We start from the raw sequence: 18,941 nt of genomic DNA on the forward strand, positions 1-18,941 counted from the left end.
TCATATCTCTATTTACAGAGAACTCTCTGTAGTTTCCCGCTCATGTGTACTAGTTGTTCGGCTGGCGCTCTTCTCCAGTCCGGCGTTCCAGTTGCGCTGCGCCTCAAATGCTGAGTTTGTCCATGGGCGACTCGCTTCGCATCATGCGCCGCAGACGTACCGCGCTACATTCTTCCACTATCGCCAACTTTTCACCCCTCCTTCCACGGTTACCATGGTAACAGCCATCCGATGGTTCCTGTGGCAGCCATCCCCCGGTTGCGGATTCCTACGTCCTCGCCATACCCTCCTCTTTCTGCGGTAACCACATTCTGGGTGGTTCGCCTGGCAGACACCATCCCGGTACTCACTACTCATGTCCGGCATTCTTGGGAAAAAATTTTGAATATTGGAATTTTGTAAGGTACTGTTACGTAAATATTGAAGGTAATGGTCCATTCTTCCGATGCCTAGCAAAATCTCTCTTTCAAAGTTTTTCCACCGATCGCATCGAGGAGTTGAGACTGCCATATAAAATAAATGGGGAACATTTTTTAGACAGCAAAACCTTAATAGCAAAAAAAATTCGTCTGCCGACTGGAGATCTGCAGGTATATTGATTGATATAGTGAAATCTCACAATGTATGAAAAAAATTGCGTTTATAAACTCTTTCTCGTTCAAAAATGCTTTTTTGTCCACAATTGCTGGGTACGACTACAACGCGAAACCCAGGGAAATATCAAGAAAAACGGACATGTCAATACTCGATTGGTACTGTCTTCCCGGAGTAATGCTAAGGCATGGACCACGCAGTTAGGTTCATTGACGTCGCGGTAGCACCAGACGGAAGACTAAGTGACAAGTAAATATCGAAGTGCGCATACGTGAGGTCTAAAATTAATCCGAATTAATTCTAGAGCGCTGGAACGGCTGGAACACTATGAACTGCTTCGTCCCGTGGTGTAGTGGCGTAGCCAGAAAGTTTCTTTAATTGATGGTGGCCTGAGGTGAGCGAAGGGCGCGCAATTCATCTGCGCTCGGTCCCTATGCAAGTGTGTTGGATGAGAGGAAAAGTGTGGTTTACACGGGCCACTCTCATTTCTGCAGGTAGGAAGTGTGGGAAAAGGCTTCAGCCGCGAACAACCGTGTACTTTCCCTCGCTTCAGCTATGCCCCTTCCCGTGTGATGTCCATGTTCATTGTTACGTCTTCTGCAAATGGCATTAACGTCAGGTTGCAAAAGCATTTCGTGCCTCAACCCACCTAAGTTCAGAGGCGAATTCGAACGATCATATTTTACCGATAAGGCAGACAGAGATTAGAGAGCTAGGCGAGTTGGTACTCGTTTATGCTAAAGGAAACAGAGCTAATGGACTCGAGACTGGAATAGCAGTGGCCACTAAAACGACGAATAAAGCATGTGAGCCAAGCGCTCGTGCTCTTGCTTTCTCCGTCTATAGTCCCCGGCCTTCAGCTTGTCTTCCTTTTAGCCTTCTGCGGACAGGGTAAGGGGGAGCAGCTTACGGCCGAGCAGTATGTGGAAGCGCCCTCTCCTGTCCGGCGGCGCGTCCCGGTAGTTGATGACGTTCTTGATGCAGTGCTTGGCCCGCGGCTTGAACACCCGCAGGTTGTGCGCCGTGTCGATTATGCCGCGGCCTTCCTCGGATGACGGTGCCGAGGCCACCTCGACCGTGACGCTGGCGGCCGACGACCCCAGGGCGCAGCCCAGTAGCGCGGCGGCCGCCACCAGGGCTGGCACGAGGCGGCCGCAATCAGCAGCGCCACCACTGCTCGCCCCGTCAGCAGCGCTGCCGGTAGAGGCAGGCATCCCGTGGCATCCGCTGTCTCTGCACCTGCAGCAGCTGCGCCAGCCCAATTTCGACACAGCTATACACGGGTAGATGGGCTGTTAGAGGATGTGCAGCCGAGATGAGAAGGCAGTGTCCCAAGCAGCACAGGTAATTGGCCCAGTATTGGAAGCGAATGGTTTCACATTGGCTATTTGTAGTACCAGCCTTTGCCAATATTTATCCAATAATGGGCCCATTACCTGTGCTGCTTGAGGTTAATTTCAGCGAAAGGTGTTAAGGGCACGTTTCCTGGTTGTGTAATCTAATTGGTCTAAACTTCAATTTTTCAAATCTTTGACGTCACCTTTTTCTATTGAGTAATGCTACTCTTGGCTGGTGGATAAATCCATATGCAATTTCTCTGCTACTTCGACGATCTCATCCAAATTGCTAATAGACGTTTTTAGCATACCGGAGACGTACTAGCGGATACGTATACCGGTTTACCGGACGCCGGCTGCGCACGTGCAGTGGCTCCACCTCACCCCAACAATGCCTCTGCGCATGAGCGAGAGGGATCCGGTAAACCGGTATACGTCTCCGCTATACCACGTCTCCGGTATGGTAAAAACATCTAATGACATTGCCGTATGTACGTTTCACTTCGTATCCGCTATTTTCCCAAGCCCGATTTCCTGTTTTGTTGCTGTTAGGCCTCTTCCGCGCTATAGTGCTTGCTCGAGCCTCCCCACGTTATACTTTCTTGTGTCTTTAATTTACCTCACGCTGATTGCATAACTTTCAAGGTTTCCGCTAGTTCCATCTTATGCGCTGTTAGGAACTTTCATGGCCTGGAGTTTCTTCGTAAGACCAGCCATTTATTGCGACAGCTTGCCGGTGTCCGGCCTAAATACGTCACTCGCGCCACTGTGACCTCAAACCGGGACAAGACACCGGTAAAAAGCTTCGAGAGTATATAGGTGTACGCAAATGCTAGTGAGCATTGTTGCGCCCAGTAATCATACATGCTCGTGCCTGCAAATTCTGCTTATATCCTCATTAGTTTTGTCGTCATACTAAAGTCACACTCAGTGGTGACGTCACTAGCACAAAAAGGCTTATTCTGTAGGTATATCGCCGTGTTTGTGGCAGTATCCGAGTTTCTGCTCTCCGCTTCGTGGCTCAAGACGTGAAAGTGTCGACGTTCGCCTGTCACAACAGCTGCCTCTTTTGGGCCCGCCGGGAAGAAAAGAGATTCGTGCCGGGAACGGGCTCGTTAGCGGTGAAAAATAAAAGAGCGAAATAAGGCAAAATGACGCTAAGTACGCTCCAGGGTGGCAGAAGGTAGGGCATTAGAGAAGACTCGCTGATTGCTGTCGGCTGAGGTACAGCGCCGGTGACGACGAAATGAAACGCTCTCCGCTGAGACTGCGACGTGGCTTTGGCGGGGATTAAGTGAGGGGGTTGGGGTGGTACGTCTACGCCGCCATAGGTGCTTAACCGAAGAATTTTGTAAAACAGTTTTTGGTGCCAACAGACCAATAGGCACAGCCACGAGAAAGACGACACGCACACACGCACGCACGCACACACGCACGCACACACACACGCACGCACGCACGCACGCACGCACGCACGCACACACACACACACACACACACACACACACACACACACACACACACACACACACACACACACACACACACACACACACACACACACACACACACACACACACACACACACACACACACACACACACACACACACACACACACACACACACACACACACACACACACACACACACACACACACACACGCACGCACGCACGCACGCACGCAAGAATAGCGCTGTTAGTGTATGTCTTCTTTCTCGTGATTTGTGTCTGCGCTAAATCAGGATAAATATTCGTCAGCTCTGCCAAAATGAAATTTTTAGTTAATCCAAGAAGGATTTAGGAACGCAACTAGAAAATCCACGCTAGTAAAGTGGGAAGAGTAATGCGTCCGACGCGAGGATAATCATTACCACTGCGTGTTGTAGTGCAAAATGGACATCTGACATGCGAGGAGGGTACACAACTAAGAGACGCCAGTGAGCATGTATTGTGTGCAGTATTTTCACCGCTGTATGATATGACTTTAGCGCTGCAGCCCATAGCTACGAAATACCAACACGTTCAAACGTGCGCACTAGTGATGATGACTACGAATTTTAACGGCGCGAGGGCGCCTGTGACCGAAGAGCGCCTTTGCATAAGGTGTCTTTGTCTGCACAAGATGGGGTCGAAGACACATTATCCGATCAATTCGCCCCAGGGAAGCCGAGACCAGGGAAAAGCTCGTACCGATTGGAAACTGGTGGATACCCAGCGGCAATGGGGATCGAACCCCGTACTTGTCGATTACAAGGCAGATGCTCTAACGTCTATGCCATCTCTGCGGTATTTCCGCACGAGTCAGACATCGCAAACTCGTTACAACGCATGAGCGATGAATATTCTCGTCAGCGTATTGCTGTGATTCTCCAGACCACCTCCTTGGTGGCCTGTATTGTTTTGGGATGGCATTCGTTGAGTCACTGAAAATAAAGGGCCACATCCGGTCGCTCTCTTCTTTGCTTCGTATCATGAAAGAGGAGAAGGCGTTGAGACACCGTATTTTCAGATACCAATTCCTTCTTTGGAATGGTGCACAAGACAATAGTATCCATGAGACGCGACAGACAATTCGCCTGGCCAACGGAATAATGTATTAATTATATGTTTTTCTCATGCCGTTTCGGTATCGGTTTTAACAGTTGAACGGTGGTTGTGGTGTAAATAAAAAAATAGCTGAGGTCACATGAAGCATACAAAATCTGCGGTATAATCATTGCTTGTTCACTTTTTGTCACTCCAGGTCTTGGGCAGGCTTGCGTAGTGCTGTTGTGAATTAAAACGCAGAAAGTGGCGACCATACTGCAATTTTTGTGTGCCTCATGTGACTTAACTCGTCTATTATGCCACATACATCGTTTGGTTGTTGAAAATTATTTGCCGCTTGGTGACGCAACACACGTGGTTGTCCATGTTTTCTAACGTTCTGCGTATCACTAAATAAGAAGAACCCGCAACTAAAATTTGTCGTTAAGCTCTGGGAAGTTGCTACAGCAGCAGTGCTGAATTTTTGTAATCGGTCGTAGGCTGATCGGTCATGACATAGTTCCTGCTGCGTCAACACCACCTCACGGCATAAAACAAATACGTATTCATGGGCAGATTCAATTAATGAGTGAGGTTTCCTGAGCGATAAATTTTCCATTAAAACCACAATGTCCGCCCATTTTTTTTTTTCGATGATGAAGTTTCTAAAAATGCCCGGCGTATAGGGGACCTCCTTCTCCACACTCCGTGTGGTGAATGTACTGCGCTCAACACTACCTGTGACACTTTGGTTCGTGAAGCAGCGCGAGCCCTGCAGATATGAAGTTAGGCATTTTTTCGCGAGAGATTGACACATGCGCAGTCACAACGTTCGAAAGGCGTGGAACGCGTGAAGCTTAGTGCCGTCAGTGCCGGCGCTTTGCAGGTCACATTGAGCGCGGCTGTATGTTCTGTGGGTGACCAGCTATATGCACAACATGAAACACTTCGACGAAGAACATTTGCTGTAGGGGCAAACTGCACTCTGCTTTGTGGCTACGCACTTGTGTAAACGAACCAATATACGTCTTTCACGTATGCACACCAGTCTAAACAAAAACAGATTTTTGAAAATTGTGCGATTTGGCACCGAAGGTGGTCTCGCGTGGAGATTGCGCAGGATGTGGCACTGAAAGGCATCTGATGACGGCAGTTGGCGTAATTAGCACATTTGATATTCGTGGATATGATTAGCACTTCCAAGTTCTAAAATTGGATGGCTGCGTCTGCCAGCCAAAAATAGACGGTTGGCCAGGTGGCGCAAGAAGCAGGGAAAGAGTAGCAAGCAGGAGTAGGAGTTGAACGTGGATCGCATCCCCCGCTAGACTAAGCTAAAATGCTCACCAGTTTGCGGACTGTACCGTGGCGTATACAGGCCTGTTGGCGTGCAGGCACCAACTGCCGTTCCAACTGTCATAGAGACCAGTTGGTTCATGCCCGTTCCATGAAGAGAAGGACATCACGCCAGAGCGAACCCATAACCGAGGTCTTAATTATTACTGCGAAGTCGAATATGTGCGAGGGAAAAATGAAAGGAATCCTGGGAAGAATGGAATAGCCGAAAGAAAGTTAAAAAGAAACAACAACAAAAAGTTGAAAATAAAGCATTAAAATAGGATGAATGACTGAAAAACAAGAAGAAAAAGAAAGGCCTGAGAGAGGGAGAGAGAATAAGAAAAGAAAAAAAAAAGAGAAAGGAAGAAAGAAAGATATGCGAAGACACGGTGCGAGAAGCTCTGATTAAAGAGAGAGACAGAAAAAGGAGAGGTATTAATAATGAGAGAATACAGATACGATAAGAAAGGAATCGATGTGAAATTCCAGCTGCGCGCTCCCTTTTCTGGAGTACGCACAATTAGGACAAAGGTGCTGGCTCGTACGTCTTTCTAGCGCCTTCATTTGCGGACGTTTCAACCAGCGCTGCCTGTCAGCGAGTCCTGTGTCACTCCTGTGATGCCGAACACGCTCTCACTATCGAATGTCTTCCACGCGCCCCGGTTATTTATGCACTTCCTCCATGTTCACGATGAGTTATCGGTTTTTAAACTCCCTTTGAGCGAGTTCGCAACGTCAGCTAAAGTGGAGGGGAAAAAAGAGAGAGCGAGAAAGAAGCTCGCGGTGAAAGAAAGCGATACGAGCAGCGGGTGGCTCGTATTTACTCGTTCTTACGGGCGCCGTTGACAGGTGCTGACAGCGCGACGACCATTTGTTGCTCGCGTGGCGTCACCGACCGGCGTTTAATCGCTGTCAGCCATCGCGCAGCCGCCGCCTCTTCCGCTGCCGTTGCGGCACGTATAACGGTCGTCGCGAGCACGTCGCGATCCTCCCGCGGAAGTCGGTTCGTACCCCCTGCGAAGTTACTGAGCTCGCTGAAGTCGCAAGAAGGCGAACGAGCGAGTATAGTAAAACGGCGTGAACATTGGCAAAGCAGCGAACTCATTGTGCCACTTGCTCACCGGCGAGGGTTGTGAGAAAGATTCAAAGTTTGAGGACAGCGCATCGAGACATGGGAAGGAAAATGACAGGGGCCTTCATGACAGACATAAGCCTTCATGTTTTGTTGACTGCGTTCATGTTGGCTGCGTCGTGAATTCATGTGGGTGCCCACATACGAGTGGTGGCAGTGTAAATGACTCGCGCACGGTGAGGTTGGAGACTTCATGAATTTGGTAGTGGGGGCTTCAGCGTCGCTGACTTCGGCACAGTTAACTTCGAGACAGTATGTGTTGGTGGCGGGGGTGTCAGCATAGCACAGTTGCGTATCGTGTAGTTCGAAACTTGATGGACCTGGTGTCGGGGATTTAGCGTAGGTGACTTGCGCACGCTTAATTTAGAGTTTTCGTGAACTTGATGGTGGAGGAAATGTGTACTGGATCTCGCATATTGAAAATTTAAGACTTGATGGGGGTGCCAACATAGCTTACTTCCGAGCAGTGAAGTTGAAGACTTTATAAACATGGTGGTAAGGGTGTTAGCGTGGCTGACTTCTGCACAGCGTAGTTTGGGACTTGATAGGCCTGGTGTCGGGGATTTAGCGTAGGTGACTTGCGCACGCTTAATTTAGAGTTTTCGTGAACTTGATGGTGGAGGAAATGTGTACTGGATCTCGCATATTGAAAATTTAAGACTTGATGGGGGTGCCAACATAGCTTACTTCCGAGCAGTGAAGTTCAAGACTTTATAAACATGGTGGTAAGGGTGTTAGCGTGGCTGACTTCTGCACAGCGTAGTTTGGGACTTGATGAACTTGGTGTTAGAGATGTTAGTGTGGCGTCATCACAGTGATGTTCGATTCTTGATGACATTAGTGGTGAAGATGTTAGCGTGGCTGCCTTCCGCACAGTGAAGTTGTATACCTGGTGGACTTGGTGATGAGGATGTTATCGTGACTGCTACCACACAGTGAAGCTGGAAATAAGCTGGAACATGAAAATAAGTTTAATAAGACCTTTACGCAAAAAAGGCTCTAAAAGAGATTTTAACAATTACAGGCCAATTGCGGTCTTGTCCGCCATCGCTTGTATCATGGAGAAAATTGTACACGCCTGCATGACGTCCTTTTGTGATAAGTACCACCTACTAAATGCCGCCCAGTATGGTTTCCGCAAAGGTAAAAGTACCATAAGTCTACTAGAAGATTTTCATGATTTAATCTGTAAAGAAATAGATAAAAATAACATTGTCCTTACACTTTTTATTGATTTGCAAAAAGCGTTTGATACTATTAACCAGAATTTACTATTAGCTAAACTCGATCATTTTGGTTTCAGAGGTCCTTACATGTCGTTTTTTAAGAGCTATTTTACTGATCGAGAACAATGTGTTCGAATAGGCGAATCATATAGTACAATGTTACACGTTTCTACTGGTGTTCCTCAGGGCTCAGTTTTAGGACCCTTATTATTCAATATTTACGTCAATGACATGACCGATGTTCCTTTAAGCTCTCAGATTTTTTTATATGCAGATGATACTGCTCTAGTGATACCAAGTGAAACTTATGAAGAAACATGCGGCAGGATGCAACGGGATGTTCATTTTTTGATCGAATGGTTCAACGCTAATCAGATTTATACTAATATCTCAAAAACCTGCCTTCTTTGCTTTCATAGTCCATACAAAAAACTTCGAACATGCTCTAATATATATATATTCATGATAAGAATTGTACATGCTGTTCATGTCCACCTTTGGAACTTAAATCGAGCTTCAATTATCTTGGCATGACATTTGACGAAACTCTGTCGTGGAAGTTTCATATTCAAAAGCTAGCCAAACGTTTGCGCCTGGTGTGTGTTTATATGTATGCCCTACGATCTATTTGCGATGTGTCGGTTAGAAAAATGATTTATAAAGGGTTAGGAGATTCCATATTGCGATATGGAATAACAATTTACGGAACCGCATCATTATATAAACTAAACATACTAAGCCGCATACTGTACAGAATTGCATCTAACCTTTCCTACGGAACCAGCTGTCATGATAAAGCAGTAATAGCTAGTATTGAACATTTTGAGATGCTACCTGTACACGAGCAATTTATTTTTGACATATTGCGCAAAAATTTCTTCCACAGCGTCTTTAAAATCGATAACATTAAAGTAGGGTCTCTCCGTCAGTCGGAAAAATACGTCATACCACGGATTTACACTAATTATGGAAAAAAAAACCCGCAGTCATTATGTTCCTTATTACTTCAATAAGATGCAAACCGCCCCGAGCATTAATGGATTAAAACAACTTAAAAATTTCTTCGATCGTGGTTGAATAGTAATATTGAGTAACAAATTTTTAATCTATTTTTTCATGTTCTCAGCGTTGCCATTTCGTGCATGAAAGTGACAACGGTGGAATGCTTTCTTGTACTCCACGTTTTTTGTACATGTGTTCGCCTCGCATCGCGGAAGCAATTTCTTAGTCTGTCTGGTTCGAGCTCTTTTGTGTTTCTATTTTATTGCATCGCGGAAGCAATTTCTGAGTCTGTCTTGTTCGAGCTCTTTTTTTTTTCACTGATGAGTCATCTGCTTCACACCCCGGCTGCCCAGCCACGCACACACAAGCGATAACGCTTACGCGGGCTGGAGCATGTACTTGCGAATTGAAGTGAAAATATATATTTATTATTATTATTATTATTATTATTATTATTATTATTATTATTATTATTATTATTATTATTATTATTATTATTATTATTATTATTATTATTATTATTATTATTATATTTGATGCACTTGACGGTGTGAATGTTAGCGTAGCTGACCTGCCCACAGTGACGTTGGACACTTGATGAACTTAGCGCAGCTGACTTGAGCATATTGAGGTTGGATACTGGATGAACTTGGCTGTGGGAATGCTAGCATAGCTGACTTGCGCACAGTGAAGTTGGACACTTGATGAACTTGGCAGTGTGAATGTTAGCGTAGCTGACTTTCCCACAGTGAAATTGGACACTTGATGAACTTGGTGGTGGGAATGTTAGCATGGCTGACTTCCGCACAGCTAAGCTGGAGACTTGGTGAACATGGTGGTGGGGATGTTAGCGTGGCGTACAGTGTCGTTTGAGACGATGTCTTGTGGGGTGGTTGCTAGCGTAGCAGACTTGCGTACAGTGTAGTTCGGAACTTGGTGAACTTAGTGGTGGGGCGGTTAGCCGATTTGCGCACAATAAAGTTAGAGGTTTCGCGAACTTTATGGCAGTAATGTTGCGTGCTGACTTTCGCACAGTGAAGTTTGAGACTTGATGAACATGGTGATGGGGGTCCTAGCGTGGCTCAATTTCGCACAGCGAGGTTGTATACTTGATGAACTTGTTTGCATAGCTGACTTGCGCACAGTGTACTTCGGGGCTTGATGATTATGGCTCTCGGAGTTCCCGTAAGAGACTCACCCTAGTGAAGATCGAAAAGATGAACTTGGTGGTGTTACAGTGATTGACTTGTATATTATGAAGACAGACATTTGGTGAACTTAGTATCGTTGATGGGTGATGGGACAGATATTTGCGCAGTGAAGTTAGACACTTGGTGAAATTGACGACGATGTCAGTGTAACTTGTGAGCAGTCAGAAGTCCTGCTACTACTCCTACGATCTCCTTTGGCACATTCATATTTAAGCAAAGAAGTGCGACACGAACAGAAAATGTGTTCGAAGATAGAGACGAGTAGAAACATACCGCGGCAAAGGGAGCACACCAGAAACGAAAAAAAAAAACACTCTCGAGCGTGTACAGCCACCACCCTACCCAGTGTTTTACGATTCTGCGGAAACAGTCGTGAGGCGGTAAATCCGCTCCCACCGCAAATAGCTTCCCGCAGGCTGCGGGGATTATTAGCACGAGGCGCGCCAGCTTTACGGCCACGTATGCTCCGGTCACGCCCTCCTATCAATGCGGGAGTAAAAGTAGATGCATGGCCTCGACACCACACGTGTGCGCCCAGTGCAGTGCAGTGATTGTATTCATCGGTCCAGCTAGCTGCTATGTCCACTGCATGACAAAGGCCTCTCTCGCCGGCCTCCCAATCAGCCCTGTACTTCGGAAGCAGCCGCCATCATATTCTCGCAATTTTCCTGATCATATCGCCCACATACCTGACAGCTCCCCCCCCCCCTCCCACCCTCCTTTCTGTTATGCTTGCCTCCACTTGGAATCCAATGCTTTAGACTGAGGGATCACCGGTCATCTGTTCTCCACTTTACATGTCCTTTACCCTCTTTCCCAAAAGTAACCAGGCTGCACGATTTGCTTGTCAGATGTATAGCGGAACACCTACCGCACCCATCAAACTGTAAATCACAGTTAGGTAAGGAGAACCCTTTTCCTCACCTTCCGATACCTTTTGGTTTTTAGGGAAGCCGTAGGGGCTCCACTATATGAGGGAGAACCAAACCATGCAGCCTGGTTACTTTTGGCAAAGACTGTATATGCTCATTCCTTCTTGATTTCAGCCAGGCTACATCCTCAAGTCGCGTTTGTTCCTTGACCCACTGTTCTCTCTTTCTGCATCTTACAGGAACATTGAAGGCAACTGCACCCAATTATATTGTCCTTCAGTAAAAATTGATTTTGCGACTCTTTCTACCAAATTTGACGTTTGTCATGCAGCCAAACACATTTATCGGCAAAAAAATGGACTTAAAAATTTTCGCCTGTCCATTCTAACTCGTGACGTCATTAGCGAAAAGGACGGGTTGCCACCGTTTTCAAGTGAGTGGCGGTGTAGCGTAGCCTCCGGGACCCGCGAAAAATTCGAGTCGACGCAGGCATTTTACTTGCGAAATTGGCCGTTGGCGGCGACACCTGTATTTTTTTGGCCTTTCTAGCTTATAAAAGCTCTGTTGTCAGTAAGAGTGGTCTCTGTGCTTCGGACGCAGTACTCTATCAATGCAGGCTAACTTCTCCTTGTCCTCAGTACTTCTTTTAACACCTGCAATTCAGCATACGCAGTAAGCACGAAAAGAAGGAGCCCAAGTGCTTTCCTTGGGGACGATTAAGTCGCAGTGATGGCTGAACTTAACCCTTTCCACCCCTCCAGAAGGCCACAGATTGCTTTCCTCGGTCACACGACCGCAGATTGGCCATTCTCATTGGCTTGGAGACGAAATGCGGCAATGCGCTATTCCAACTGCCCAGCATGCTAGCCTACACGGGGGAATGGGGACGAGGGAGAGATAGGAAGGGGAGAGAGGAATGGGAAATCAGTTTGCACACGTCCGCAAGTTGTTACTCTGAGGGTGCACAAGGCTCGCACTGAAAGTTTATATCCTTGAACTCAACGCTTAATCCTTTAAAGATTTCAGTAGAGAAATGGCGACACGAATAAATCAGGATATAGAAAAAAAAAGTGATAGAAAACTGGACACTGAAATGAACGATGAAATGGAGATTCGGATAAACACACAAATCAACGAGGCACAAAAAAAGGAAACAGAGAAATTGAAATATGAAGTTATGATAAAATGGGGATATCGAGAAATCGATATGTGGAGATATGTAGTAAGTGGCTTTATTAAAATAATAATAAAAAGGAAGGATAAGATTTTTGCTAGCCCCGGCATCTGCCATATATACTGAAGCACCTGAGCTGGGGCATCGGAAATAGCAGGCAGAATGGAGAAATGAAATGAAAGAGGTGAGGGGACAGTAAGAGAGGATGGAGATATGCAGAAATGAAAAGCTACAGAGAAATATAGGAATGCGGAAAACGAAAAGCATTGGAACGGGGAAATTATATACTGAAATATATAAGAAATAGAAGAATCGAGATATCAAAATATCCACAGGTGATATCACCAAGAACAGAAAACGTGGAGAAATAGCGACTCCTGCATAACAGGTACGACGTCTGCCTGCAGGAGATGGGAGCTGCTGCACGGAGAGACGGGTGCGGGATTGGATGAGGTAAAAAAAAACGGACCAAACGACAGACGGGGTATTTACAGCAGAAAAACAAAGACCGCATGATATACGAAAGAAAAGCTATGACGTTAAGAAACAACGTAAATGTTATGCAAGAACTGCACGCCTCCTGAATGATGTAGAAAATTGGCGCTCAAGTGTACCGGCATTTTCAAGAATTTTTCCGCTATGACAGAAAGAGGGAAGAGAAAACGATGCAGTTTTCAAAACAACTGTCATTTGTTTTGAAACGAAGATGTGCGTAGAAAACACACGAGTAAAAAAAATGAACGCATTGAAAGAAGCCAAGGAATTTGAAAGACAAAATTTCCCCACCGCTTCCACACCGTCACAGCGCGATTTTACGAAAGGGTCGACTGAAAGGAACAACGCAGTGTGTCTGCCAGAGGAGTGCGCTAAATCACGTTTTGTGCCGAGTCTCGCTGTAATTGACGCATTTGATTTTAAACTAAGAAAAGTATTTCCCAAGAAATAGCATTAGTCACGCGCTCGAATGCGAGCGCGCGTATCAGGGAGAAAGGAGCAATTTCTGTTGTTCGAAGCGAATGCGAAGACGGCAGTGTTGAACACGAAATGACGTTTATTATAACACCCGAGAGACTGAACGCAAAAGTGGCAGGAGGCTTCGTTGAACAAAAGGAGAGACATGTTAGAGAAGGGAATAAGAAAAAATAATAATTAAGAGAAGGTATTAAATATCATCAGAAAATGTGCCGTAGTCGGCTACAACTCAAGAAGGAAGCGAATTTTCCCCGTCGAAGGACCCCCTTCCAGCCAGTGGCGTCGGGTGATTCTCATGAATCTGCTAGCGTGACAATGCAGAGAGTGGCTGATGAAAGGGGATACTTCCCTCCCTCCATGGTCCGGGACAGTCCCCTCCCTCCATTGTCACGCCACTCCTTGTATCGTGACGCTAGCAGATTAATGAGAATCACCCGACGCCATTGACTGGAAGGGGGTCCTTCGACGGGGAAAAGCCGCTTCGTTCTTGACTTGTATACGACCACAGAGGTTGACTAGTGAGTTGAGCATCCACATTGTATGTGGGAGGTGCGGGGTTCGATCCCAGTGCCACCAGGTAGTCTCACCAGGTATATCTACCCAGAAGTTATACAATGGTTACAAGCTTTCCCCCGGCCTGATGTGCGGCTCCTTTGCGGTGAAAAGTTCGGAAAATTGGCCTTTGACCCCCATCTTGTGTACATGAAAAAAACACATGCCATGGCGCTCTTTCGCCAAAGTTGCCCTTGCGCCATAAAAAATCCACCATCATTATCATCACATTATAGCATGCAACAATACTCTGAGTGTCTTCTTCTGGTTTTTGGATATAGAAATAATAGTGCTATGCCAAGGGCGTTTCAAAATGACTCTTTTCAGTTACGGAGGATCTTTTAACTCACAGATTCCTCGCGCTACTTGCTAAAAGCAAACATCGTCATATTGTAAATTATTCATGTTCAAGAATCTCTGCGCTTCTTCAGCCATCGCCCGCATGAGTTTTGAGTAACTTCTCTCGTAGTCATAATTTACAAAGTAAATAAGACATATTCGATAGCGCTACTTCAACCGAAGCAGCCATCATCGCTACTCGTCACCACCAGCAAGATTGTTGGGGACCGGAAATACGCCAGGGGCGCATTTATGAGCAGCTCGTTGGAAGGTGTAGTTGGAGCCGGGGACTACAGAGCGGTCCCCTCCCCCTCTTCCCCTACCATTCCCCCCCCCCCTTCAATCCGCCGCTTTCCATGGCGTTTTTAGAGAAGTTTAGCATAGCGGAGACTTATTAGACGCCCCCTGAGCACGCGCAGTGGTATACGTATCCACCATGCTAAATCTCTCCTTTGATGACAATGGGGAAGAAGACGCGGATGCAGAGAGAACATCTCCTGGCCAATCCACTGCCGTGGGTACGTGCCATTAAGCCTGAGGACATCATCATCATGATCATCATTTCATGCACAGCCTTGCCCTCATCGCAGACTCGTAGTGAATCGGTCAATTTCGTTGCCTGGTAATTAATACATCTCAGTCAGATCTGTCAGTGCATGCAGCCGTGCTTCGACGAGCAATGCTTGTGAACATTTCCCTCGCTGGCACACAGGGTGGTTATATACCATGCTCCAGCGGCCTCACTCCTGTGTCGCGCAAGAATCGGGCGAAGTGCCCAAGTCGTTCGCGCAACCTACCTTCTCTTAATGCAGGACCTTTCCGGGAAGGCTGGTCGTGCGAAGCAGACGTGCCGAAGTCCCGTCTTTCGCAAAATCTCGCACAGCGCCACCATCTTTTTTTTTTTTAGGAGCCAAACCGGTCAAGATTGCGCAGCGAATTCGATGGGCACTGCACTTGCTGTTGTACCATTGTGAGGGAAAACATAGCAGAAAACGTCACGCACACGGTCTTCACCCACGCCTTCTGTACTCCACTCCTAATGAGGTCAATTAGCGCGACTTCTGTCAATTCAGTTCTTCCGTGATTATCGCTGGATTACGTTTAGAAGCGGCAAGGGATGCTTGCACCTTTAGAAAAGCGAGGCACCTCTTGGCTGCGATGTCGTTAGAGTCGTCCATGAAAGAGCTCGGCTGCCGCTTCAGAAAAACTGCGCGACGCTGTCGCTGTGGGAAAGTTCAGCGGACTGCATGGTCCTCAGGGGTCACGCGCTCCTCAGCGAACTGTTGCCCACCCACCCCTTCGGTTTGAATGCGTGCGTCCGTGAATGCCCAGCGCTGCCGCGTGAGCCGCAAGCGCCGTGGGCCCGTCTTCACCAGGTGTGTCGGCAGCGGCTGTCCCCGGAGATTTCTCCGCTCCAGTTGCCCTCAACTTTTCGTTCCGTTTCCAAGCATTTCATTCCTGCTGCGGGCCAAAGTACACACCCTCGCTCTCGGCCTTCCTTTACAGCTGGCCGCGTGTATAATCGCGTTTCGCGCGCTTTTCGACGGCGCCGCGAGAAACGCCCCGTGTTCGCGCGCAAATTTCAATGCTTCCTCTCTGCGCCTGTCGCAGCTGAGGCGGTCGCTGCTGAATCGCGCGCTTTTTTTCTGCTCGTCGTTTCCACGTCATCACGTACTTCCAAGATGTCTCAAGTCTCCTTTTCATCTTTCCGTATCTCTCTCTCTCTCTCTCCCTACCTCTCTCGCCAGGTGGAGCTAGAGCTTTCACTTGAACTTGTCGCGCTGCGTCACACCCTCCTTCCCAAGCATCTGCTTCAGCTCCTGTAGCGCGGGCTGCTATCCCAGTGAACTTAACGTCAGAGGAAAACTGTCAGCACGACAGCAAGCACCAGGTGTTGACAGGCTGTCTCTAAATCGTTTTACCGAGTGGAGCTGGCCTAGAAGTAAATAAAGTAAAAATGCACATCCGCATGGAGGATAACCGATGGTGACTTAGGATAACGGAGTGGATTCCAAGTGAAAGCAAGCGTAGCCGGAGGATGCAGGGTATCAGGTGGCCAGATGCGACTAGGAAGTCTTGTGGGGATGGTGTCGCAGCTGGCGCTGGAGAATGGAATATCTATTCTGTTTAAGAAAGGCGATAAAAACGATATAGGGAATTACCGCCCCATACCAATACTTCATGTGCTTTCCAAGGCTTTCAAGATCGTCATTCTGAAACGATTACTTCGATTTGAACAGAAACATCACCTCTTAGTCGACCGTCAGTACTGCCAGCACGGTCTTCGAAAAGATCTCAGTAAGGAATTCGCGCTGCTTGCGTAGACTAAACAGATGTCTAATGTAGCCTCCAACGCTCTCGTCCGGTCAACACCCGGTTCAATCAGCGTAGTCTAGCAGAGAAGCACAGTTGCAAGGATTCTTTTCTACCGTTGTGTCAGGGTAGCGGCTTCAACTGGGTGCTATAGCCGAATTAATTTGCCATTGAGCCAACGTAAACAAGCTCTTCTGCAGCGAGGACACTTCAGCATATTTTTATGCATTATCTGCTGCTTGCGCCATAAACGGCAGGAACAAGGCCTGAGCGCAGACAAACTAGACATTTGCTTACACCGTTTTGGAACTGCTTCCTTCAGCTTATGTCATGTAACAGCCATAATTGGATACATTTGGAAAGCCAAAATATAAACGCTGATGAAAGCAGGATTTAGAAAGGCCTTCATATTCTTGCCCACTAACAGGTCGCCGTGAACCTCTGAGGTTCAAAAGAGATTTTATTGTCACAACTCTTGTCGCTCCGTACCGAAGGCGGGTGTCAAAATTTTGTAGCCTACCGCTTTTACAGGGGAAAAAGCTAACACTTGAAATTACAGTGTTTGTGAAATAGTTACGTCCGGTATACGCGATTGCCTTTAAAAAAATTTACGAAACTGCGGCGCAACGTAGAAGGATATCTAATACGCCAATTTAAACGGATCGTAACGTTATGACGAGGGTAGTTTTGCATAATAACCAAAATTCCAAACCGCTGCATTTTAATCAGTGATCTTTATTTGGGTCCTGTATCAAAATGCGGCTCAGATTTTGGTCTAGAAGTTGGATGTCAATGGACTCTCACGGCGCTTGTAAGCACCCAGGTAAAATTCTAAAGGCTGCATAAAATATAAAAATCGCGAATAAATATCAGTTGAACAGTGCCGCCAATAGCTGGCTGCCCAGCTCTCAGGTGTCACCACCAGAAACTGGCCGCTACAAACACCTGCATTTTGCTTCGAGTTTTGTAAACCTGACTGACCTTGCCAAGTTCACCGCAGCAGCCGCAGAGGCCCTGAACTAAGGCCTGCACCCACCCGCGGCCAAAATTTCCGAACAAATTTTCTCTCTGTATTTCTCGTAACTCGCATGATTCAAGAACTGATTCTGACGGCATTGCTTTAGGACTGGGTGCAGTAGCTTCATGACGTAAGCATCGATTTGTGTAGACTTACTTAACATGAACGGCTAACCAGAGAAGCATTTAAATGCAGAAGAGGAGCCGTGACGCATCTCGGATGCTCTTCTCTCAATGCATCACATGCCTGCAGTCAGTCACAAGGCACTGGCCTCTTCCTTGACTCTAAGTAGCCCTTTGTGCCTATGCTAGCTGCGTCTTCATTCTGTTAGCATTTCGCTTGTCACTCTTACTAATTCGGAAAATAGGTCAAAATCACGCCCAAAATGGAACAGAGTGATTTCCCGTACTGTTGTAGCTACAGATATTTCGATATGACTGTAATTTTTTCTGTTTTATTGTAGTATTTCTCAGCTCTATTTTTCTCTACTTCTCTCGCTATGACAGACGACAGCGCAATACTACAGGAATTTTTGTAGTGACAACAGAGTTCTGTTGTTACTACAAAAATGTTTGTTGTTACTACAAGTTTGTCTCCCAAAATACTACAAATCTGTTGCGAGAAGACAAATTTTCTGTAGCGTTTTCCGGTGGGGCACCAGCTGGAATGTTTATTTTTCCTCTCTGGTTCCGGACACCTGGTCCCGCCGCTAAACGAAAAGTATTCATTGTTACTTTTGACGCAGCACGCCTCGAGCAGGAAATAACAAAATGGAAGGCTCACCAAAAGCGTGCAGTAGTGTGCCAACAACACGGAGCCGGCATCAGCCGTCCAAAGACCGGATTCTCGAACCTCTTCATTATGACTCCACCGCTCCCTCTCTTTCCTTCTACACACACAACATGTCCCCCTCTGCACTCTCTGCCCAACCACCCGAACCCCTTCCTGCACACTGCTTTCCGATGATAGCTCAGAAGCAGCCAAACCCAGCAACATTGAGCGTAAACGTACACCCTCGGTCAGAAGTCTTCGGGGCAAAGGATTATCATTTGAGCGGTGTAGTTCGAGCGCCCACGGTACCCCTGGAAATCGGAAAGCCATGAGGGTTGAGGGAAATATTACACTTTCCAACACTGGAGAGTTGGAACCTCGGGGCTGCCCAACAGCTCAGCTCAGAAACAAACCAAATGGAGTGGGTCTTTTGGCGAAGCTGTACTTGCAGTGCTTAGAAAGATGGAAAAAGACTACAGTTAGAGAACCTGTGCTTTCATTAATTTTCGGTCGTTTATTTCCATTGATAAGTTCAGTGATAACGGGCCAGGAAATTGCACACAC

General features: G+C 46.9%; 1 protein-coding gene across 3 annotated transcripts in view; it reads right to left on the reverse strand.

Moving 5' to 3' along the window:
- LOC144106347 (uncharacterized) overlaps positions 1 to 18,941 on the reverse strand; it is a 66,189-nt gene that overhangs the window by 9,342 nt on the left and 37,906 nt on the right. For 2 of the 3 annotated variants that reach the window (XM_077639125.1, XM_077639124.1), the window contains exon 2: positions 1,505 to 1,842. In XM_077639125.1, coding sequence (XP_077495251.1) covers positions 1,505 to 1,808 — 304 coding nt within the window. In that variant the 5' untranslated portion in view covers positions 1,809 to 1,842. Of the gene's footprint in view, positions 1 to 1,504; positions 1,843 to 5,804; positions 5,930 to 18,941 lie in introns of those variants that run through there. The other variant, XM_077639123.1, reaches the window with a different exon arrangement.

Source organism: Amblyomma americanum, chromosome 10 (assembly GCF_052857255.1).
Source record: "Amblyomma americanum isolate KBUSLIRL-KWMA chromosome 10, ASM5285725v1, whole genome shotgun sequence".
NCBI lineage: Eukaryota > Metazoa > Arthropoda > Arachnida > Ixodida > Ixodidae > Amblyomma > Amblyomma americanum.